The following is a 24,483-nucleotide window of genomic DNA, read 5'->3' as shown; positions in this document are numbered from 1 at the left end:
CACCATCCCTGGAGCACTGTGCTACCCAGTACTTGGTTCTCCCCTTATCTTAAGGACAGATGTAACATGCGTTGGAAGCATTCCTAATTACTTGCTGTACCTGCATAGTAACCTTTTGCGATTCATGCACTAGGACACCCAGATCCCTCGGCATCTCAGAGCTCTGCAATCGCTCACCATTTAGATAATATGCTTTTTTATTCTTCCTGTCAAAATGGACAATTTCACATTTTCCCACATTATACTCCATTTGCCAGATCTTTGTCCACTCACTTAACCTATCTATATCCCTTTGTAGCCTCCTTATGTCCTCTTCACAATTTACTTTCCTACCTATCTTTGTGTCATCAGCAAATTTCGTAACCATATCTTCGGTCCCTTCATCCAAGTCATTTATATAAATTGTAAAAAGTTTTAGATTTGTGAAGGCAAAAGAGAATATGGCAGGGCTGGAAGGCATTTATTTTAATGCAAGGAGTCTTGCAAATAAGGTGGATGAACTGAAGTTGTTGTTGAACACATGGGAGTACGATATTGTTGCTATCATGGAGACATGGTTGAGGGAGGGTCAGGACTGGCAGCTCAATATTCTGGGGTATAGAATCTTCAGGCGAGACAGAGGGGGGTGTAAAAGGGGAGGGGGTGTTGCAATATTAATTAAGGAGTCAATTACTGCTGTAAGGAGGGATGATATATTAGCGGGTTCCTCTAATGAGGCCATATGGGTAGAACTTAAAAACAAAAAGGGGGCAAGCGCTTTGCTGGGAGTGTACTATAGGCCCCCAAACAGTCAGGGGGAGATAGAGGAACAGATATGTAGGCAAATCTCAGAGAAGTGTGAAAATAATAGGGTAATAATAGTGGGGGATTTCAACTTCCCCAATATAAATTGGGATAGTCAGAGTGTGAAAGGCTTAGAGGGTGCAGAATTCTTAAAGTGCATCCAGGAGAGCTTTTTGAGCCAACATGTAGAAAGTCCTACAAGAAAGGGGGCGGTACTGGACCTAATTCTAGGGAATGTAGCCGGGCAAGTGGTGGAAGTGTCAGTAGGAGAGCATTTTGGCGACAGTGACCATAATTCGGTGAGATTTAAGGTGGTCATGGAAAAGGACAAAGACGGCCCGGAAATAAGGGTTCTAAATTGGGGGAAGGCCGATTTTAATATGATAAGGCAGGATCTGGCCAAAGTGGACTGGGAGCAGCTACTTATAGGAAAATCCACATCAAAACAGTGGGAGACTTTCAGAAGGGAAATAGAGAGAGTACAACGCCAACATGTTCCTGTAAAGGTCAAGGGTGGGACCAACAAGCAAAGGGAACCTTGGATGACAAGGGATATACAAAAATGCATTAGGAATAAAAAGGGGGGCTTTTGGCAGTTACAAAAGACTAAAGACGGAAGAAGCCCTAGAGGAGTATAAAAAGTGCAGGGGCGTACTTAAAAAAGAAATTAGGAGGGCGAGGAGGGGCCATGAAATAACACTGGCGAGCAAAATAAAGGAAAATCCTAAGATGTTTTATAAGTATATTAAGGGCAAGAGGATAACCAGGGAAAGGGTAGGGCCCATTAGGGACCAAAGTGGCAATCTGTGTGTAGAGCCAGATGAGGTAGGCGGGGTTTTAAATGAATTTTTTGCATCTGTGTTCACTATGGAGAAAGACGATGCAGACATAGAAATCGGGCAAGGGGACTGTGACATACTTGAACATATTAGCATCGAGAGGGAGGAGGTGCTAGCGGTTTTAGCAGGCCAAAAAGTGGATAAATCCCCAGGCCCGGACGAGATGTATCCCAGGCTGCTGTGGGAGGCAAAGGAGGAGATTGCAGGGGCTCTGACACAAATTTTCAGAACCTCTCTGGCCACAGGGGATGTACCAGAGGACTGGAGAACAGCTAACGTAGTACCATTATACAAGAAGGGTAGCAGGGATAAACCAGGGAATTACAGGCCAGTGAGCCTAACATCTGTGGTAGGGAAATTATTGGAAAAAATTCTGAGGGACAAAATTAGTCTCCACTTGGAGAGGCAAGGATTAATCGGGGATAGTCAGCATGGCTTTGTCAAGGGTAAATCATGTCTGACAAATCTGATTGAATTTTTCGAGGGGGTGACTAGGGGGGTGGATGAGGGAAATGCTGTGGACGTGGTTTACATGGACTTCAGTAAAGCTTTTGACAAAGTCCCGCATAGGAGACTGGTCAAGAAGGTAAGAGCCCATGGGATCCAGGGTGCCTTGGCGCGTTGGATCCTAAACTGGCTGAGTGGCAGGAGGCAGAGGGTGATGGTCGAAGGTTGCTTTTGTGACTGGAAGCCTGTGTCCAGTGGGGTACCTCAGGGATCGGTGCTGGGTCCCTTGTTGTTTGTGATCTACATAAATGATTTGGATGAGAATGTAAAAGGTATGATCAGTAAGTTCGCAGATGACACGAAAATTGGTGGGGTGGTAAATTGCGAGGAGGAAAGCCTCCGGCTACAGGACGATATAAACGGGTTGGTCAGATGGGCGGAAAAGTGGCAAATGGAATTTAACCCTGAAAAGTGCGAGGTGATGCATTTTGGACGGACAAATAAGGCAAGGGAATACACAATGAGTGGTAGGACCCTAGGAAGTACAGAGGGTCAGAGGGACCTTGGTGTACATGTACACAGATCCCTGAAGGCAGCGGAACAGGTAGATAAGGTGGTTAAAATGGCATATGGGATACTTGCCTTCATTAGCCGAGGCATAGAATATAAGAGCAGGGAGGTTATGATGGAGCTGTACAAAACGCTGGTGAGGCCACAGCTGGAGTACTGTGTGCAGTTCTGGTCGCCTCACTATAGGAAGGATGTGATTGCTTTGGAGAGGGTGCAGAGAAGATTCACCAGGATGTTACCTGGGATGGAGCGCCTCAGCTATGAAGAGAGTCTGGACAGGCTGGGGTTGTTTTCCTTGGAGCAAAGAAGGCTGAGGGGGGACCTGATTGAGGTGTACAAAATGATGAGGGGCATAGATAGGGTAGATAAAGAGGAACTTTTCCCCTTAGTAGGGGGGTCAATAACAAGGGGGCATAGATTCAGGGTAAGGGGCAGGAGATTTAGAGGGGATTTGAGGAGGAACTTCTTCACCCAGAGGGTGGTTGGAATGTGGAACTCAATGCCTGAAAGGGTGGTAGAGGCAGGAACCCTCACAACATTCAAGAAGCATTTGGATGAGCACTTGAAATGCCATTGCATACAAGGCTATCGACCAAATGCTGGAAAATGGGATTAGACTGGACAGGGATGGATGGGCGGTGCAGACACGATGGGCCGAAGGGCCTCTTTCTGTGCTGTAAAACTCTATGACTATGACTCTATTAGTTAGTTAAGCTAAAGGAAGATATGAAGATATAAAGCCAGGGCCCAACGGGATACATCCCAGGATCCTGAGGGAGGAGAATCTGGGTGGATCCCAGGAATTCTACTCCCGGCTGTACTGAGTGTGGGTGTGAGCCGAGGACTGGAGAGCGGTCAATGTAGGACCCGTTTATAAATAGGGAGACCGAGCCAATCCAGGCAATTACAGGCCGGTTAGTTCAACATCTGTGGGAGGGAGAATTAGATTGAGGATGAAATTCAGAGAGTCGGAGTTCAGGGCAGTTTTCAGAGTGGGTGGAAGTGGGTTGTGGTGGCCCACAGGGTTTAGTTCTGGGGCCACTTCTGTTCACTGTTAATCAATGATTTGGATACAGGGCTAGAGGGAGTGGTGTCAGATGATATCAAAATAGGAGCTAAAGTTAATTTTTTAGACAATCAAAGGAAGCTACAATGGGATATTAATAAGATTGGGGAATGAGCTAAAGCGTGGGAGATGGGATTCGATGTTATTAAGTGAGAGGTGATGCATTTTCGTAAAAAAAATTACAGCAGTGATTATACTCTGACCGGGAATAGGCTCGGTGCTGTGGGGGAGCAGAGGGATTTGGGGGGACAGGTTCACAGGGTGTTTAAGGCAGAACCTCTGAGTGATAAGGCTGTAAAAAAGATCGAATGGAATTGTAGGTTTTATCCCGAGAGGACAGAACGTAAAAGGCGAGAGGTAATGGTGAGCCGATATAAAACGCTAATACAGCCTCAGTTAGAGGACTGTGTGCCGCACTGGGCTCCTCACTATAGGAGGGACATTGAGGCTTCAGTCAGAGTACCGCACAGATTCACTCGGAAGCTGCCTGGGGTGAGGAAAGACAGATACAAAAAAAGACTTGAAAAATTGGAGCTTTTTCATCAGAACAACACAGAATATGGGACAATATGATAGAAGTGTTTAGAATTATGGGCCATAGATAGAAAAGTAAATGTAAGAGATTCAGAACCGTGGGTGGGATAAACCTCCTCACAGAAAGAGGCCCCTCGCTCTTCACCGCTCAATGACTGGAATCCCTCTACTTCTATCTACACTGTCCTATCCTTTCATCAGTTTAAACACTTGTGTCATTTCCCTCCTAATCTGTGTTAATTTTGTCTGATAATCGCTCCTGTGAATGGCCACAGCGCGACTGGACACAGGAGCTGACTGAGGGGAGTGACAGGTGGGGACGGACCATCAATCACAGGTCAGCAACCAAAAACAGTAAGAGAAAAGAAAGACTTGCATTTCTATAGCGCCTTTCACAGCCTCAGGATGTCCCGAAGCGCTTTACAGCCAATGAAGTACTTTAGAAGTGTAGTCCCTGTTGTATTGTGGGAAACGCGGCAGTCAATTTGTGCACAGCAAGCTCCCACAAACAGCGATGTGATAATGACCAGATCATCTGCTTTAGTGAACATCTGCTGCCTGGCCTGCTGAGTTTTTCCAGCGTTTTCTGTTGTTATTTTGGATTTCCAGCATCCGCAGAATTTTGCTATTGTATAAGTTGTTTTAGTGATGTTGATTGAGGGATAAATATTGGCCAGGACACCGGGGATAACTCCCCTGCTCTTCTTCGAAATAGTGCCATGGGATCTTTTACATCCACCTGAAAAGGCAGACGGGGCCTTGGTTTAACGTCTCATCCAAAAGACGGCACCTCCGACAGTGCAGCACTCCCTCAGCACTGCACTGGAAATGTCAGCCTAGATTTTTGTGCTCAAGTCTCATGGAGTGGGATTTGAACCCACAACCTTCTGACTCAGAGGCGAGAGAGCGCTACCCATTGCGCTAGGGGTTATACTGATCTGCAATATTACAGAGCACTGCTCAACCCAGCTCCGACACTGGAACTGAAACTGGATCATTGAAATACTGGAGTAACATTCTTCATTAATGAGCTAACATTTACCCAAAGACATCATTGGCAAAAGAACCAGAGGGGACACGAGGAAAAAAATTACACAGCGAGTTGTGATCTGGAACGCGCTGCCTGAAAGGGCGGTGGAAGCAGATTCAATAATAACTTTCAAAAGGGAATTGGAGAAATACCTGAAGGGAAAGATTTCCAGGGCTGTGGGGAAAGAGCGGGGGAGTGGATCTAACTGGAGAGCTTGTTCAAAGAGCTGGCACAGGCACGATGGGCCGAATGGCCTCCTTGGTGCGGAATGATGCTACGATATCACAAGAATTAAACCCCCAGATGTAGCAGAAGGAACTCATCAGGTAGTGCCTGACATGAGCGGGCTCTGTAATTCACCCCAGTGACAGAGTGCCGGAGGCCTTTCATTGATAAATGAGGCACTAGATGACGACGGAACGAGCCAAACTCACCCTTGAAATAGTTTGCCGCGAAGCCGGCCTTGCTGATCGAGCCGTCCGACATAAACTTCATCCAGAGTTTGTTGGAGCTGGATTTGATATCATTCGGTTTATTGTAACCGCAGAAATGGCCAATCAGGGGGGCGTCTGCGCTGTGACCGTCCCGGATCTCCAGGTAGTCGTACGCACAGGTATCGTGTCTCTCGATCTGGAAACCGGAAATATAAAAGAGGAAGGTGTTTGTGGAGAGAACGGTCTCGAATCTTAGCAGCAACTGTTGATAATTTACCAGGAACAGGCCATCAGTAAAGGTCACAGGCTGTGGGGGGGAAATACATCCCATCATGTCCTTGGTATCCGATCGCTCCCCAGCTCCCACAAAAACACAAATTGGACCCGATTTTCTGTTCAGTGCCGGAACCAGCCGAGGGTCCCGGTTAGCGAGCAGTCGGGATACACCCAGCTGGATTGTCTGACACAGTGGGGAATCCTTCACTGTGCCCCAGAATGTCCCACCAATGATCCCACCAACAATACCGGGAGCTGGGGTTTGTTGTGTTAGGTACCAGCATCGCTGCTTAACTGCAAACTCAGGTTGTGATTTCGACATCAAGGTTTAATTCCTCAATCGCAGATGGGTCACATTAAGGGCGACCGTGGGTGTTGAGGGATCTTAGAGAGGGACCGAGACACACAGCAGGAGACCGCCGACCGAGAGACAGAGAGCGGGAGACCGCCGACCGAGACACAGAGAGCGGGAGACCGCCGACCGAGACACAGAGAGCGGGAGACCACCGACCGAGACACAGAGAGCGGGAGACCACCAACCGAGACACAGAGAGCGGGAGACCACCGACCGAGACACAGAGAGCGGGAGACCACCGACCGAGACACAGAGAGCGGGAGACCACCGACCGAGACACAGAGAGCGGGAGACCACCGACCGAGACACAGAGAGCGGGAGACCACCGACCGAGACACAGAGAGCGGGAGACCACCGACCGAGACACAGAGAGCGGGAGACCACCGACCGAGAGACACAGAGAGCGGGAGACCACCGACCGAGACACAAAGAGCGGGAGACCACCGACCGAGACACAGAGAGCGGGAGACCACCGACCGAGACACAAAGAGCGGGAGACCACCGACCGAGACACAGAGAGCGGGAGACCACCGACCGAGACACAGAGAGCGGGAGACCACCGACCGAGACACAGAGAGCGGGAGACCACCGACCGAGAGACACAGAGAGCGGGAGACCACCGACCGAGACACAAAGAGCGGGAGACCACCGACCGAGACACAGAGAGCGGGAGACCACCGACCGAGACACAAAGAGCGGGAGACCACCGACCGAGACACAGAGAGCGGGAGACCACCGACCGAGACACAGAGAGCGGGAGACCACCGACCGAGACACAGAGAGCGGGAGACCACCGACCGAGAGACACAGAGAGCGGGAGACCACCGACCGAGACACAAAGAGCGGGAGACCACCGGCCGAGACACAGAGAGCGGGAGACCACCGACCGAGACACAGAGAGCGGGAGACCACCGACCGAGAGACACAGAGAGCGGGAGACCACCGACCGAGAGACACAGAGCAGGAGACCACCGACAGAGACGGAGAGCGGGAGACCACCGACCGAGAGACACAGAGAGCGGGAGACCACCGACCGAGAGACACAGAGCGGGAGACCACCGACAGAGAGACAGAGAGCGGGAGACCCCCGACCGAGAGACAGAGAGCGGGAGACCACCGACCGAGAGACAGAGAGCGGGAGACCACCGACCGAGAGACAGAGAGCGGGAGACCACCGGCCGAGACACAGAGAGCGGGAGACCACCGACCGAGACACAGAGAGCGGGAGACCACCGACCGAGAGACACAGAGAGCGGGAGACCACCGACCGAGAGACACAGAGCAGGAGACCACCGACAGAGAGCGGGAGACCACCGACCGAGAGACACAGAGAGCGGGAGACCACCGACCGAGAGACACAGAGAGCGGGAGACCACTGACCGAGAGACAGAGAGCGGGAGACCACCGACCGAGAGACAGAGAGCGGGAGACCACCGACCGAGAGACAGAGAGCGGGAGACCACCGGCCGAGACACAGAGAGCGGGAGACCACCGACCGAGAGACACAGAGAGCGGGAGACCACCGACCGAGAGACACAGAGCAGGAGACCACCGACAGAGAGCGGGAGACCACCGACCGAGAGACACAGAGAGCGGGAGACCACCGACCAAGAGACAGCGAGCGGGAGACCACCAACCGAGACACAGAGAGCGGGAGACCCCCGACAGAGAGCGGGAGACCACCGACCGAGAGACAGAGAGCGGGAGACCACCGACCGAGAGACAGAGAGCGGGAGACCACCGACCGAGAGACAGAGAGTGGGAGACCACCGACCGAGAGACAGAGAGCGGGAGACCACCGACCGAGAGACAGAGAGCGGGAGACCACCGACCGAGAGACAGAGAGTGGGAGACCACCGACCGAGAGACAGAGAGTGGGAGACCACCGACCAAGAGACAGAGAGCAGGAGACCACCGACCGAGAGACACAGAGCGGGAGCCCACCGGCCGAGAGACAGAGAGCGGGAGACCACCGACCGAGAGACACAGAGCAGGAGACCACCGACAGAGAGACACAGAGCGGGAGACCACCGACCGAGAGACACAGAGCGGGAGACCACCGACCGAGAGACAGAGAGTGGGAGACCACCGACCGAGAGACAGAGAGCGGGAGACCACCAACCGAGAGACAGAGAGAGCGGGAGACCACCGACCGAGAGACAGAGAGCGGGAGACCACCGACCGAGAGACACAGAGCGGGAGACCACCGACCGAGAGACAGAGAGCGGGAGACCACCGACCGAGAGAGACAGAGAGCGGGAGACCACCGACCGAGGCACAGAGAGCGGGAGACCACCGACCGAGAGACAGAGAGTGGGAGACCACCGACCGAGAGAGACAGAGAGCGGGAGACCACCGACCGAGACACAGAGAGCGGGAGACCACCGACCGAGAGACACAGAGAGCGGGAGACCACCGACCGAGACACAGAGAGCGGGAGACCACCGACCGAGAGACAGAGAGCGGGAGACCACCGACCGAGAGACAGAGAGCGGGAGACCACCGACCGAGAGAGCGGGAGGCCACCGACCGAGAGACAGCGAGCGGGAGACCACCAACCGAGAGACACAGAGAGCGGGAGACCATCGACCGAGAGACAGAGAGCGGGAGACCACCGAACGAGAAAGACAGAGAGCGGGAGACCACCGAACGAGAGAGACAGAGAGCGGGAGACCACCGACCGAGAGACAGAGAGAGCGGGAGACCACCGACCGAGAGACAGAGAGAGCGGGAGACCACCGACCGAGAGACAGAGAGAGCGGGAGACCACCGACCGCCGAGAGACACAGAGAGCGGGAGACCACCGACCGAGAGACAGAGAGCGGGAGACCACCGGCCGAGAGACAGAGAGTGGGAGACCACCGACCGAGAGACAGAGAGCGGGAGACCACCGACCGAGAGACAGAGAGCGGGAGACCACCGGCCGAGAGACAGAGAGTGGGAGACCACCGACCGAGAGACAGAGAGTGGGAGACCACCGACCGAGAGACAGAGAGCGGGAGACCACCGACCGAGAGACAGAGAGCGGGAGACCACCGACCGAGAGACAGAGAGAGCGGGAGACCACCGACCGAGAGACACAGAGCGGGAGACCACCGACCGAGAGACACAGAGAGTGGTAGACCACCGACCGAGAGACAGAGAGAGCGGGAGACCACCGACCGAGAGACAGAGAGTGGGAGACCACCGACCAAGAGACAGAGAGCGGGAGACCAACGACCGAGAGACAGAGAGCGGGAGACCACCGACCGAGAGACAGAGAGCGGGAGACCACCGACCGAGAGACAGAGAGCGGGAGACCACCGACAGAGAGCGGGAGACCACCGACCGAGAGACAGAGAGCGGAAGACCACCGACCGAGAGAGAGAGCGGGAGACCACCGACCGAGAGACAGAGAGCGGGAGACCCCCGACCGAGAGACAGAGAGCGGGAGACCACCGACCGAGAGACAGAGAGCGGGAGACCACCGACCGAGAGACAGAGAGCGGGAGACCACCGACCGAGAGACAGAGAGCGGGAGACCACTGACCGAGAGACAGAGAGCGGGAGACCACTGACCGAGAGAGAGAGCGCGGGAGACCACCGACCGAGAGACAGATGAGTGGGAGACTACCGACCGAGAGAGAGAGAGAGCGGGAGACCCCCGACCGAGTGACAGAGAGCGGGAGACCCCCGACCGAGAGACAGAGAGAGTGGGAGACCACCGATCGAGAGAGAGAAAGCGGGAGACCACCGACCGAGAGACAGAGAGAGCGGGAGACCACCGACCGAGAGACACAGAGCGGGAGACCACCGACCGAGAGACACAGAGAGTGGTAGACCACCGACCAAGAGACAGAGAGAGCGGGAGACCACCGACCGAGAGACAGAGAGTGGTAGACCACCGACCAAGAGACAGAGAGAGCGGGAGACCACCGACCGAGAGACAGACAGCGGGAGACCACCGACCAAGAGACAGAGAGCGGGAGACCACCGACCAAGAGACAGAGAGCGGGAGACCACCGACCGAGAGACAGAGAGCGGGAGACCACCGACCGAGAGACAGAGAGCGGGAGACCACCGACAGAGAGCGGGAGACCACCGACCGAGAGACAGAGAGCGGAAGACCACCGACCGAGAGAGAGAGAGAGCGGGAGACCACCGACCGAGAGACAGAGAGCGGGAGACCCCCGACCGAGAGACAGAGAGCGGGAGACCACCGACCGAGAGACAGAGAGCGGGAGACCACCGACCGAGAGACAGAGAGCGGGAGACCACTGACCGAGAGAGAGAGCGCGGGAGACCACCGACCGAGAGACAGATGAGTGGGAGACTACCGACCGAGAGAGAGAGAGAGCGGGAGACCCCCGACCGAGAGACAGAGAGAGTGGGAGACCACCGATCGAGAGAGAGGAAGCGGGAGACCACCGACCGAGAGACAGAGAGCGGGAGACCACCGACCGAGAGACACAGAGAGCGGGAGACCACCGACTGAGAGACACAGAGAGCGGGAGACCACCGACCGAGAGACAGAGAGCGGAAGACCACCGACCGAGAGACAGAGAGCGGGAGACCACCGACCGAGAGACAGAGAGCGGAAGACCACCGACCAAGAGACAGAGAGCGGGAGACCACCGACCGAGAGACACAGAGAGCGGGAGACCACCGACCGAGAGACACAGAGAGCGGGAGACCACCGACCGAGAGACACAGAGCAGGAGCCCACTGACCGAAACACACACAGGGCAGGAGACCATCGACAATTCGAGGAGAGAATGCAAGATTAATCAGCAAGCAGTCACTAGGCGTCATTAAGTTTGGCACCGTCTCGGTAGGGTTGGCACAGTCTTGGTAGGGTTGGCACACAATATGGGCCTTTGCTCTTCATTAATGGTCCCAACTAAAAATTCAATTGGCCTCTCAATGCCTGAGCCCTGGTAGATACAAGCCAAGAGGGTCAGTGACATCCAGGCGCACTGCTGAACCCGGCCGGTCTCGAACAGCACAGGAGCGTTGGATCAGTGGCTTGTGGCAGCGCGCTCCATCATTTCAGAATCTTAAAATCAGAGTTCAGGAGTGAAATCAGGAACCACCTTTTCACACAGAGGGTGGTGGAAATCTGGAACTCTCTCCCCCAAAAGGCTGTTGATGCTGAGGGTCAATTGAAACTTTCAAATGTAAGAAGTCACACAACACCAGGTTATAGTCCAACAGCTTTATTTGAAATCACAAGCTTTCGGAGCGCTGCTCCTTCTTCAGGTGAAGTGGAGAAATGCATAAAGACACAGCTTATATAGTCAGAGAATCATGTCAGATGTTTACAGGTAACCTTTCCAACTGCCATTTATCACACCTCAGCAGAGAGATAATCACAGCAGTCAAAGGTGTGAATGGTGTCCAAACAGGTCAGTCAGGGAAACATTACATCAAAGAACAATGAGGTGGGGTCACAAGGGGTCAAGTATTGCAGATGCTGGGGTCTGTATGAAAAACAAAAAAACAGACAAAAAACATTTTTTTTGGCTGGAAATCACAGCAGGTCCGGCCGCATCTGTGTAGAGAGAACAAGCCAATGTCGACTCGAGTCTGGATGACCCTGCATCAGGTGGGGTTACATGTAGCGTGACATGAACCCAAGATCTCGGTTAAGGCCGTCCTCATGGGTGCGGAACTTGGCTATCAGTTTCTGCTCGACGATTTTGCGTTGTCGTGTGTCTCGAAGGCCACCTTGGAGAATGCTTACCCGAAGATCGGAGGCTGAATGTCCTTGACTGCTGAAGTGTTCCCCGACTGGGAGGGAACACTCCTGCCTGGTGATTGTTGCGCGGTGTCCGTTCATCCGTTGTCGCAGTGTCTGCATGGTCTCGCCGATGTACCGTGCTCCGGGGCATCCTTTCCTGCAACGTATGAGGTAGACAACGTTGGCCGAGTCACATGAGTATGTACCATGTTCCTGGTGGGTGGTGTCCTCACGTGTGATGATGGTATCTGTGTTGATGATCTGGCATGTCTTGCAGAGGTTGCTGTGGCAGGGTTGTGTGGTGTCGTGGTCGCTGTTCTCCTGGAAGCTGGGTAATTTGCTGCGAACGATGGTCTGTTTGAGGTTAGGCGGCTGTTTGAAAGCGAGTAGTGGAGGCGTGGGGATGGCCTTAGCGAGGTGTTCGTCGTCATCGATGACATGTTGAAGGCTGCGAAGAACATGGCGTAGTTTCTCCGCTCCGGGGAAGTACTGGACGACGAAGGGTACTCTGTTGGTTGTGTCCCGTGTTTGTCTTCTGAGGAGGTCTATGCGATTTTTCGCTGTGGCCCGTCGGAACTGTCGATCGACGAGTCGAGCGTCATATCCCGTTCTTACAAGGGCGTCTTTCAGTGTTTGTAGGTGTCCATCGCGTTCCTCCTTGTCTGAGCAGATCCTGTGTATTCGCAGGGCTTGTCCATAGGGGATGGCTTCTTTAACGTGGTTAGGGTGGAAGCTGGAGAAGTGAAGCATCGTGAGGTTGTCCGTGGGCTTGCGGTAGAGTGAAGTGCTGAGGTGTCCGTCTTTGATGGAGATTCGTGTGTCCAGGAATGAGACTGATTCTGAGGAGTAGTCCATGGTGAGTTTGATGGTGGGATGGAACTTGTTGATGTTATCGTGTAGTCTTTTCAGTGATTCTTCGCCGTGGGTCCATAGGAAGAAAATGTCGTCGATGTATCTGGTGTATAGCGTTGGTTGGAGATCCTGTGCAGCAAAGAAGTCTTGCTCGAACTTGTGCATGAAGATGTTTGCGTATTGGGGTGCGAATTTGGTCCCCATGGCTGTTCCGTGTGTTTGGGTAAAGAACTGGTTGTCGAAGGTGAAGACATTGTGGTCAAGGATGAAGCAGATGAGTTGTAGGATGGCATCTGGAGATTGGCTGTTGTTGGTGTTGAGTACTGAGGCTGTCGCAGCGATGCCGTCATCGTGGGGGATACTGGTGTAGAGTGCCGAGACGTCCATCGTGGCGAGGAGTGTTCCTGGTTCAACTGGTCCGTGGGTGCTGAGCTTCTGTAAGAAGTCTGTAGTGTCGCGACAGAAGCTGGGGGTTCCCTGTACGATGGGTTTCAGGATGCCCTCGACATATCCAGAGAGGTTCTCACACAGGGTTCCGTTGCCTGATGCGATAGGACGTCCAGGTGTGTTGGCTTTGTGTATCTTTGGGAGGCAGTAGAAGTCACCCACGCGGGGAGTACGTGGGATGAGAGCATGTAGGATGCTTTGAAGGTCTGGATCGAAGGTTTTGATCAGTCTGTTGAGTTGGCGGGTGTGTTCTTTGGTCGGATCTGCGGGTAACTGTCTGTAGTGTTCCTGGTTGTCCAGTTGTCGGTATACTTCTTTGCAATAGTCTGTTCTGTTCTGTATGACGATGGCACCTCCTTTGTCTGCTGGTTTGATGACGATGTTGCGGTTGGTCTTGAGAGCGTGGATGGCGTTGCGTTGTGCTCACGCATGAGACACACGACAACGCAAAATCGTCGAGCAGAAACTGATAGCCAAGTTCCGCACCCATGAGGACGGCCTTAACCGAGATCTTGGGTTCATGTCACGCTACATGTAACCCCACCTGATGCAGGGTCATCCAGACTCGAGTCGACATTGGCTTGTTCTCTCTACACAGATGCGGCTGGACCTGCTGTGATTTCCAGCCAAAAAAAATGTTTTTTGTCTGTTTTTTTGTTTTTCATACAGACCCCAGCATCTGCAATATTTGACCCCTTGTGACCCCACCTCATTGTTCTTTGATGTAATGTTTCCCTGACTGACCTGTTTGGACACCATTCACACCTTTGACTGCTGTGATTATCTCTCTGCCGAGGTGCGATAAATGGCAGTTGGAAAGGTTACCTGTAAACATCTGACATGATTCTCTGACTATATAAGCTGTGTCTTTATGCATTTCTCCACTTCACCTGACGAAGGAGCAGCGCTCCGAAAGCTTGTGATTTCAAATAAAGCTGTTGGACTATAACCTGGTGTTGTGTGACTTCTTACATTTGTCCACCCCAGTCCAACTCCGGCATCTCCACACCATGAAACTTTCAAGACTGAGATCGATAGAATTTTGTTGGGTGAGAGTATCAAGGGATCTGGAGCAAAGGCGGGTAAATGGAGTTACATAGAATGTACGGCACAGAAACAGGCCATTCGGCCCAACCAGTCAATGCCGGTGTTTATGCTCCACTCGAGTCTCCTCCCGTCTTTCCTCATCTAAATCTATCAGCGTATCCCTCTATTCCCTTCTCCCTCATATGCTTATCTAACCGCCCCTTAACAGCATCGATACTATTCGCTTCAACCACTCCCTGTGGTACAGATGAGCTATGATCTGACTGAATGGGGTTCGAGGGGCTGAATGGCCTCCTCCTGTTCTTATGTTCCCCACAGTTACTGGTTAGAACGGCACGGATTCAGCCAGACCCGTCTGAATTCCAGCCCATTTTTACCTCAACAGGAACAAGGGCCCTCTCGTGTCTTCCACCAGCAGTAGAGGAAGGTTTGACATAGATCTCGAGTGGACATGTGTGGTGTAGCCGAGAGGTGCCTGGTTCGGTGCGACAGCTGATTGTACCAGGCTGGCAGCGGCAGTGCCGTGGGCTGGGGAGGGGGACAATCACCCCGCTGCGGTCCTGCTCCGAGTTTGGTTGTCAGCAAAATCTGTCAGTGAGAGCAGCTCGAGTCGCCTGCCCTGTGGAAGAATGAATCTACACAAAGAAAGCTACAAAGTGAAGCTTTACCTCGAAGGCCTGGAAGACGAGCCCTACGTGAAACTCCTCAGCCACGGTGATCCTCCAGACACATTCCTTGGACGGTCGGTAGTCATCGGGGTAGTTCGGAGACTGAATCTGGCCTGTGTCCTTCCGTATGTCTCCTCCACAGATTGCTGGACAATAAAGGGGAAAGTCTAAAACAAGCCGTGCACTCCATGGGGAAGAAACATTACTTACAGATTTTAACAACAGTTTGCATTTATATAGCGCCTTTAACATAGTAAAACATCCCAAGGTGCTTCACAGGAGCGATTATATCATATAAAATTTGACACCGAGCCACATAAGGAGAAATTAGGGCAGGTGACCAAAAGCTGGGTCAAAGAGGTCGGTTTTAAGGAGCGTCTTAAAGGAGGAGAGAGAGGCGGAGAGGTTTAGGGAGGGAATTCCAGAGCTTAGGGCCCAGGCAGGTCAAAGAAAAGGCTGCGACCAGAATAGTGAAGGGGAAACGGGGTATTACGAAGGATTAAAAATACTAATTACGGGTGTGAATGCAACACCAGGTATTGACGGTGATGCAGAGGTGTTCAAATCACAGGAGAGCCCTGGAGTTTCTGAGGGGCTGGGTACTGGGCCAACCCAGGGATAGAAACATAGAAACATAGAAGGTAGGAGCAGGAGTAGGCCATTCGGCCCCTCGAGCCTGCTCCGCCATTCAATGAGATCATGGCTGATCATCCAAATTCAGTACCCTGTCCCTGCCTTCTCCCCGTATCCCTTGATCCCTTTAGCCTTAAGAAATATATCCAACTCTTTCTTGAATATATTTAATGAACTGGCCTCCACCGCCTTCTGTGGCAGAGAATTCCACAGGTTCACCACTCTCTGGGTGAAGAAATTCCTCCTCATTTCAGTCCTAAATGGCTTACCCCTTATCCTTAGACTATGACCCCTGGTTCTGGACTCCCCGGCCATCAGAAACATCCTTCCTGCATCTAGTCTGTTCAGGCCTGACAGAATTTTATAGGTTTCGATGAGATCCCCTCTCAATCTTCTAAACTCCAGTGAGTATAAGCCCAATCAACACAATCTCTCCTCATGCGTCATTCCTGCCATCCCAGGTAACAGCCTGGTCCCCTGACCACCAATCCCAGGCCATTTGCATGAGGGTCATGGGCTCCCTGGCCTCTGCTAGGGGGTCGCACCGGACTGGGGCCAGAAACCTGCTCTGGGAGGGTCTCAGTGACCTGCCTCTCCCCAGACCATATAACACAGGACAGCGGCTGGTCTCCAGCACCTATCACCCCGGTCCCAGCATCCAGCGTTCCATTGGGCAAAGAGTGGAGCCCGTGGCAGAGGCTGCACTCCAATCACTTTAATATAATTAGCATTTACCCAGCCGCAGGGGGGCAGGCTGATACCACGGGAAGCGTGAGGGTGAGGCGGCAATCCCGAGGGAGTGTGAGGGTGAGGGGACAATCCCGAGGGTGTGTGAGGGTGAGGCGACAATCCCGAGGGTGTGTGAGGGTGAGGCGGCAATCCCGAGGGAGTGTGAGGATGAGGCAACAATCCCGAGGGAGTGAGGGGGGGAGGGGACGTTCCTGAGGGAGTGTGAGGGTGAGGGGACAATCCCGAGGGAGTGTGAGGGTGAGGCGACAATCCCGAGGATGTGTGAGGGTGAGGGGACAATCCTGAGGGAGTGCGAGGGTAAGGCGACAATCCCGAGGGAGTGTGAGGGTGAGGCGACAATCCCGAGGATGTGTGAGGGTGAGGGGACAATCCTGAGGGAGTGCGAGGGTAATGCGACAATCCCGAGGGTGTGTGAGGGTGAGGGGACAATCCCGAGGGAGTGTGAGGGTGAGGGGATGTTCCCGAGGGAGAGTGAGGGTGAGGGGACAATCCTGAGGGAGTGTGAGGGTGAGGTGACAATCCCGAGGGTGTGTGAGGGTGAGGCGACAATCCCGAGGGAGTGTGAGGGTGAGGGGACAATCCCGAGGGAGAGTGAGGGTGAGGGGACAATCCCGAGGGAGTGTGAGGGTGAGGCGACAATCCCGAGGGTGTGTGAGGGTGAGGGGACAATCCTGAGGGAGTGCGAGGGTGAGGCGACAATCCCGAGGGTGTGTGAGGGTGAGGGGACAATCCTGAGGGAGTGTGAGGGTGAGGTGACAATCCCGAGGGTGTGTGAGGGTGAGGCGACAATCCCGAGGGAGTGTGAGGGTGAGGGGACAATCCCGAGGGAGAGTGAGGGTGAGGGGACAATCCCGAGGGAGTGTGAGGGTGAGGCGACAATCCCGAGGGTGTGTGAGGGTGAGGGGACAATCCTGAGGGAGTGCGAGGGTGAGGCGACAATCCCGAGGGTGTGTGAGGGTGAGGGGACAATCCTGAGGGAGTGCGAGGGTAAGGCGACAATCCCGAGGGAGTGTTAGGGTGAGGCGACAAACCCGAGCGTGTGTGAGGGTGAGGGGATGTTCCCGAGGGAGTGTGAGGATGAGGCGACAATCCCGAGGGAGTGTGAGGATGAGGCGACGTTCCTGAGGGAGTGTGAGGCGACAATCCCGAGGGAGTGTGAGGGTGTGGCGACAATCCCGAGGGAGTGTGAGGGTGAGGTGACGATCCCGAGGGAGTATGAGGGTGAGGCGACGGTCCCGAGGGAGTGTGAGGGTGAGGCGACGATCCCGAGGGAGTGTGAGGGTGAGGCGATGATCCCGAGGGAGTGTGAGGGTGAGGCAACGATCCCGAGGGAGTGTGAAGGGGAGGGGACGATCCCGAGGGTGTGTGAGGGTGAGGCGACGATCCCGAGGGAGTGTGAGGGTGAGGCGACGATCCCGAGGGAGTGTGAGGGTGAGGCGACGATCCCGAGGGAGTGTGAGGGTGAGGCGACGATCCTGAGGGAGTGTGAGGGGGAGGCGACGATCCCGAGGGTGTGTGAGGGTGAGGCGACGATCCCGAGGGAGTGTGAGGGTGAGGCGACGATCCCGAGGGAGTGTGAGGGTAAGGCGACGATCCCGAGGGAGTGTGAGGGTGAGGTGACGATCCCGAGGGAGTGTGAGGGTGAGGCGACGATCCCGAGGGAGTGTGAGGGTGAGGCGACGATCCCGAGGGTGTGTGAGGGGGAGGCGACGATCCCGAGGGAGTGTGAGGGTAAGGCGACGATCCCGAGGGAGTGTGAGGGTGAGGCGACGATCCCGAGGGAGTGTGAAGGGGAGGGGACATTCTTGAGGGGGAGGGGGTGCAGCAGCTGGACAGGGTACAGCATCCACAGGTCCAAAGCCGATTCAACGCCACTGGCCTGGCATTCAACAACAGGAAAGGTCCAAGCTGGAAATGTCCAGCTTGCCTGCGACCACCGGCATCTCTTCCTGCGGGTTGATGTCAGCTACCCAGGAATCAGCCGCCACTCCCTCATTCTGCGATAGTAGCGCCAAGCTCGAGGGGCAGATGGCTACAGAGGGTGGGATTCTGGGAGAATAGGGGTACCTGGCTCCTGACACTCGTACAAAACCTACAAAGGCCCGGCAGCAATCTGCTCCCAGAGCCCAAATCGAGTTCCCCACCATGGCGGAAGCAAAGGTTCCATTGCCTGGATTAGTCAGTGGGGGAGGGGAGGCGGGTGTGTGGGGACATCCTGCTCCATAGCCTCGTCTCCAACATGATCATGGTCCTGCTGCCTGTTTCGTGATGTTGTAGTTTGTAGAGTCGTCACTTAGTCGTGGGGAGTGGAAGAGGCTGATGAAAGGGCTGCAGATGAGTCAGACAAACAGGCACAACCCGGGCACTTATCACTGCCCCTTGAGCAGCAACAGAGATTCATCCGAACCCGCTTCAAAGGTCACTGCCCCCCGCAGTCCTGGATCAGGCTCTCCCGGCCTGACACACCAACAAGGTGGTGAACCCGCCTCAGTCACCATCTCTACACAGCCAGGCAGAAAGGGCACCAGTAACCCTTCTAACCATGTCCAGCGTGTTGTATTTCTTGTGTGATGTGGGTCGATTGTTCCTTTCCATGGTGCTTCTCTTGTTTTTTTTAAAATATTCATTCTCGGGATGTGGGCGTCGCTGGCAAGGCCGGCATTTACTGAGAAGGTGGCGGTGAGCCGTCGCCTTCTTCTTGAACCGATGGTCGTGGTTTGATACAATATAATGGCCTGCTCGGCAACTTCAGAGGGGAGTTAAGAGTTAAGGTGTGAGACTGGAGTCACATATAGGCCAGACCGGGTAAGGACGGGTTTCCTTCCCTACAGGAGATCAGTGAACCAGATGAGTTTTTATGACAAACCCACAGCTTCATGCTCACTTCTACTGATTTTTTAAAACTGAATTCAAATTCTCAAACTACCATCGGGGGACTTGAACTCACGTCTCCGGATTATTAGTCCAGGCCTCTGGATTCCTAGTCCAGTAACATAACCACCAGACGACCGCACCCTGGTGTCAGCAGATACTGAATGTCCCCTGCTCCCCAATCCATTGTTCCTACTAAGTGCTACCTGTGGTAAACCACGTTCACTATCGTATCACTGTTAGTAGTTAGCACTGTTCACCACTGTTCGTTATAACTGTATCACTGACCACTATTGTATCACGGTACGAGGTCGCCTCTTGCCACACTGCTATACCTGGGATGACCACTGCCGACTCCGCCTTGGCTCCACCCACCAGGCCAGGTATAAAGGTGAGCGACTGGCTGGTATTCCTCCTGCTTGGATCGGATCACCCACGAGAGTGGGCTGTTATTTAGTCAATAAAAACCTTTAGTCACCTTCGTAACTCTTCGCCTTTTATTGGAGGAATTGATAGGAGAACCCTGGGGCTTTTCGCCTACTATGCCCAATGGGTACCCAATTACGCGGACAAAGCCAGACCCCTCCTGAAAGCCACTTCCTTCCCCCTCACGGAGGAGGCGTGCGCGGCCTTCTCCCTCATTAAGGGAGACATAGCCAAGGCCACGATGCACGCAGTGGACGAGTCCATCCCCTTTCAGGTGGAGAGCGACGCATCCGACTTCGCCTTAGCCGCCACCCTAAACCAGGAGGGGAGGCCAGTGGCCTTCTTCTCAAGGACCCTACAGGGCCCCGAGATCCGACATTCGTCGGTCGAGAAAGAGGCCCAGGCGATCGTGGAGGCAGTACGGCGCTGGAGGCACTACCTGGCAGGCAAACGATTTACCCTCCTCACCGACCAGCGTTCGGTGGCTTTCATGTTTAATAACAAGCTGAAGGGCAAAATCAAGAATGACAAGATTTTGAGATGGAGAATCGAGCTCTCCACCTACGATTATGAGATCTTGTACCGGCCAGGCAAGCTGAACGAATCCCCTGATGCCCTTTCACGAATGACATGCGCCAGCGCGCATATCGATAGGCTTCAGACCCTCCACGACCAGCTCTGCCACCCCGGAGTCACCAGACTCTACCATTTCATTAAGGCCCGCAACCTGACCTACTCCATCGAGGAGGTCAGGACCATGACCAGGAACTGCCAGACCTGTGCGGAGTGCAAACCGCACTTCTATAGGCCGGACCGAGCAAGCCTGATCAAGGCCACCCGCCCCTTCGAGCGCCTGAGCATCGACTTTAAGGGGCCCCTCCCGTCCTCTGACCGTAATGTGTACTTCCTCAACATCGTTGATGAGTACTCCCGTTTCCCCTTTGCCTTCCCCTGCCCCGACATGACCAGTAGCACGGTCATTAAGTGCCTGAATGCCCTCTTCGCCTTGTTCGGGTTCCCGAACTATATACACAGCGACCGGGGCTCCTCCTTCATGAGCGAGGAACTCCGGCAATTCCTCCTAGAGAGAGGTATTGCAGCAAGCAGGACCACCAGCTACAACCCCAGAGGTAACGGTCAGGTGGAAAGAGAGAACGCGACGGTATGGAAGGCCGTCCTCTTAGCCTTAAAGTCTAAGGGCCTCCCAACCTCCCGCTGGCAAGAAGTCCTCCCGACAGCGCTGCACTCCATCCGGTCATTACTTTGCACGGCCACTAACACCACCCCCCATGAACGAATGTTCGTTTTCCCCAGGAAGTCGACTACGGGAACCACTCTACCAACCTGGCTGACCGCCCCGGGGCCGGTCTGGCTGCGGAAACACGTGAGGACCCATAAAACGGACCCCCTGGTCGAGAGGGTGAACCTCCTGCACGCCAACCCCCAGTACGCCTACGTGGCGTACCCAGACGGGCGGGAGGACACTGTCTCCCTACGAGACCTCGCACCCTCAGCCGATCCGGAAACACCGCCACCACCCCCCCCAACCTCAGTCCAGGTAGACGGCATGCCGGAACCCCACGAGCCCTCGCCGACCACGCAAACACCAGCATCAACACCGGATAAGGCACCAGCACCGGATAAGGCAACACCACCGCTGCGGCGATCGGAGAGGCTTACGAAGCCTCCGGACAGACTGACCTACCAGAATTGGTAGTACACTTCACCCCGCCGGACTTAATTCTAAACAAGGGGTGAATGTGGTAAACCACGTTCACTATCGTATCACTGTTAGTAGTTAGCACTGTTCACCACTGTTCGTTATAACTGTATCACTGACCACTATTGTATCACGGTACGAGGTCGCCTCTTGCCACACTGCTATACCTGGGATGACCACTGCCGACTCCGCCTTGGCTCCACCCACCAGGCCAGGTATAAAGGTGAGCGACTGGCTGGTATTCCTCCTGCTTGGATCGGATCACCCACGAGAGTGGGCTGTTATTTAGTCAATAAAAACCTTTAGTCACCTTCGTAACTCTTCGCCTTTTATTGGAGGAATTGATAGGTATATCACTACCCAAGTGGGAGAAGGAAGAGCGGGGCAGTGGGACTAACTGGATTGCACTTTGAAAGAGCCGGCACAGACTCGATGGGCCGAATGGCCTCCTCCTGTACTGTACTATTCTATGATTCTAAGTGATGTGGTTGGCTGCCGGATGCCCCGAGGGACTCCTGGGATGGCCATGGCTCTTTAGCTCCTTCAGCAAGGACATCAGGTGCCAACAGTGCTGCCTGGACCTGCTCACCTTCTAGTTCAGGCTGAGTCCTTTCAGTAGGCCAACAGGGTGACATGGATGCCGAGCTGTCCTGAGACACCCCCTCCTCCTGTCATGCCTAGCTGCTGGCCCTGGGGCCAGATGTGGAGTTGCTTGGAGGTCGCAGAAGCCCAGCGTTAAGGTCCGGTTCCAGGCGGTCTGCCCGTGTGGAGAATCCCACAAGAACGGACTCGAGAGGCTAAAGTCTCCATCAATAAAGGCGCTTCTGAGAGACCCTGCAGTAGTTCTCAGGACTCCTGGTCCGGGGTTCCACTGTAGATGTCCCTGGAGGTGTCACATGCCCCAGGGAGAAGAGGGTCAATCTGTGATGTGGTCAATAGCGACTGCCCAGGTGCAGGTGATAGGCTCCTCCACACTCGCCCTCATACTGAGCAGGGTTCTGTCCACACTCTCAAGGGACTCGATGAACTGCTAGTAATCAGCAAGTAGCCTTCTGTTAAAGGCAGGAATTTGATCACGAAAACCCAAGTGACAATAGGACATAATGATGAAAAGGGCCCAGAAATGGCCAAAGAACAATCACCAGAACCACGGTGGGCCCTTTATAGGTCCGCACCAAAGCTCCTGCCCACCAGCTATCCAGGACTTGGAATCTAGCACACTCGCCACTGTGTACAACGGACGCTGCCGCCCTGAGTCTTCCTGCCTCCGTCAGATGGTTGCGTCCAATGCCTGTCTGAGGCCAGACCAGGGGAAGTCGCCACCTTCCCTGGGGGCCCGGAGAAGCAGTCCTACTCCTCCTGGCCCCACAAAGGACAGATTCCAACTTGCTCTGGAACGCCTCTTCATCCTCCGGACAGCTGCTGACCGGCCTTCACCAGGCGGGAAAGCCTCCGAGCTCAGGCTGGAGTTAAAATCCAGTGGGGTGCTATCAACGTGAGTGCCTCGCACACCGAAATCCAGCGAGCAGCTAAAATGGCGGCCAGTGGGGTTCCAGCGGGATTGGGGCAGTACGGTGGAACACTCGATTTAAACACACCCCCGCACCCACTCCATCCACGCTGGGAATGTTGTGTTAAAATTCACCCAACCCCCAGGACACAGCTCATAACAGCCGGGGGAGGGGAGCGGGGAAGCATGGGGAGAGTGGGGGCAAGGGGGGAGAGGGGGGGAGCGTGGGGAGGGCGGGGAGAGTGGGGAGTGTGGGGAACGTGGGGAGGGCAGGGAGGGCAGGGAGGGCGGGGAGAGCGGGGAGTGTGGGGAGGGTGGGGAGAGCGAGGAGGGTGGGGAGTGTGGGGAGGGTGGGGAGAGCGAGGAGGGTGGGGAGGGTGGGGAGAGCGGGGAGGGTGGGGAGTGCGGGGAGGGTGGGGAGAGCGGGGAGGGTGGGGAGAGCGGGGAGGGTGGGGAGGGCGGGGAGGGCGGGGAGGGTGGGGAGAGCGGGGAGGGTGGGGAGGGCGGGGAGAGCGGGGAGGGCGGGGAGGGCGGGGAGAGCGGGGAGAGCGGGGAGGGTGGGGAGAGCGAGGAGGGTGGGGAGTGTGGGGGAGAGCGAGGAGGGTGGGGAGAGCGGGGAGGGGCGGGGAGGGTGGGGAGAGCGAGGAGGGTGGGGAGTGTGGGGAGAGCGAGGAGGGTGGGGAGGGCGGGGAGGGTGAGGAGGGTGGGGAGGGTGGGGGAGAGCGAGGAGGGTGGGGAGTGTGGGGAGGGTGGGGGAGAGCGGGGAGGGCGGGGAGGGTGGGGAGAGCGGGGAGGGTGGGGAGAGCGAGGAGGGTGGGGAGTGTGGGGAGAGCGAGGAGGGTGGGGAGAGCGGGGAGGGCGGGGAGGGTGGGGAGAGCGAGGAGGGTGGGGAGTGTGGGGAGAGCGAGGAGGGTGGGGAGTGTGGGGAGAGCGAGGAGGGTGGGGGAGAGCGGGGAGGGTGGGAGTGCGGGGAGAGCGGGCAGCGCGTGGAGAGAGGGGAGCGCGTGGAGAGAGGGGAGCGCGTGGTGTGTGGGGAGAGTGGGGAGGGTGGGGGAGAGCGGGGAGGGTGGGGAGAGCGAGGAGTGTGGTGAGTGTGGGGAGTGTGGGGAGAGCGGGGAGTGTGGGGAGTGTGGGGAGAGCGGGGAGGGTGGGAGGTGTGGGGAGAGCGGGGAGAGCGGGGAGTGTGGGGAGAGCGGCGAGGGCGGGGAGTGTGGGGGAGAGCGGCGAGGGCGGGAGTGTGGGGAGAGCGGGGAGTGTGGGGAGAGCGGGGAGGGCGGGGAGGGTGGGGAGGGCGGGGAGTGTGGGGAGAGCGGGGAGTGTGGGGAGTGTGGGGAGAGCAGGGAGGGCGGGGAGTGTGGGGAGAGCGGGGAGTGTGGGGAGTGTGGGGAGAGCGGGGAGGGCGGGGAGTGTGGGGAGAGCAGGGAGTGTGGGGAGGGCGGGGAGGGTGGGGAGAGCGGGGAGTGTGGGGAGGGCGGGAGTGTGGGGGAGAGCGGGGAGGGGTGGGGA

The 24,483-nt window shown here is 55.4% G+C and overlaps 2 protein-coding genes across 2 annotated transcripts in view; one reads left to right on the top strand and one right to left on the bottom strand.

The window, feature by feature from the left end:
- The window catches only part of LOC147098461 (tolloid-like protein 2), a gene marked incomplete at its 5' end in the record, with an annotated part of 305,058 nt that overhangs the window by 69,308 nt on the left and 211,267 nt on the right, over positions 1–24,483 (top strand). The window lies entirely within an intron of this gene.
- The window catches only part of LOC147098462 (tolloid-like protein 2), a 169,815-nt gene continuing 149,465 nt past the window's right edge, over positions 4,134–24,483 (bottom strand). Inside the window, exons 10-12 of the mRNA XM_085970082.1 lie at positions 15,068–15,213; positions 5,704–5,899; positions 4,134–4,192 (exon numbers count right to left, since the gene is read on the bottom strand). Coding sequence (XP_085826208.1) covers positions 4,134–4,192; positions 5,704–5,899; positions 15,068–15,213 — 401 coding nt within the window. The remainder of the gene's footprint in view (positions 4,193–5,703; positions 5,900–15,067; positions 15,214–24,483) is intronic.

Source organism: Somniosus microcephalus, chromosome 29 (genome assembly GCF_052327205.1).
Source record: "Somniosus microcephalus isolate GS21.2 chromosome 29, FLI_Smic_1.0, whole genome shotgun sequence".
In the NCBI taxonomy this organism is placed as follows: domain Eukaryota; kingdom Metazoa; phylum Chordata; class Chondrichthyes; order Squaliformes; family Somniosidae; genus Somniosus; species Somniosus microcephalus.
Note: the sequence above shows the minus strand (reverse complement) of the source record. Positions and strands in the feature narration are given on the sequence as shown.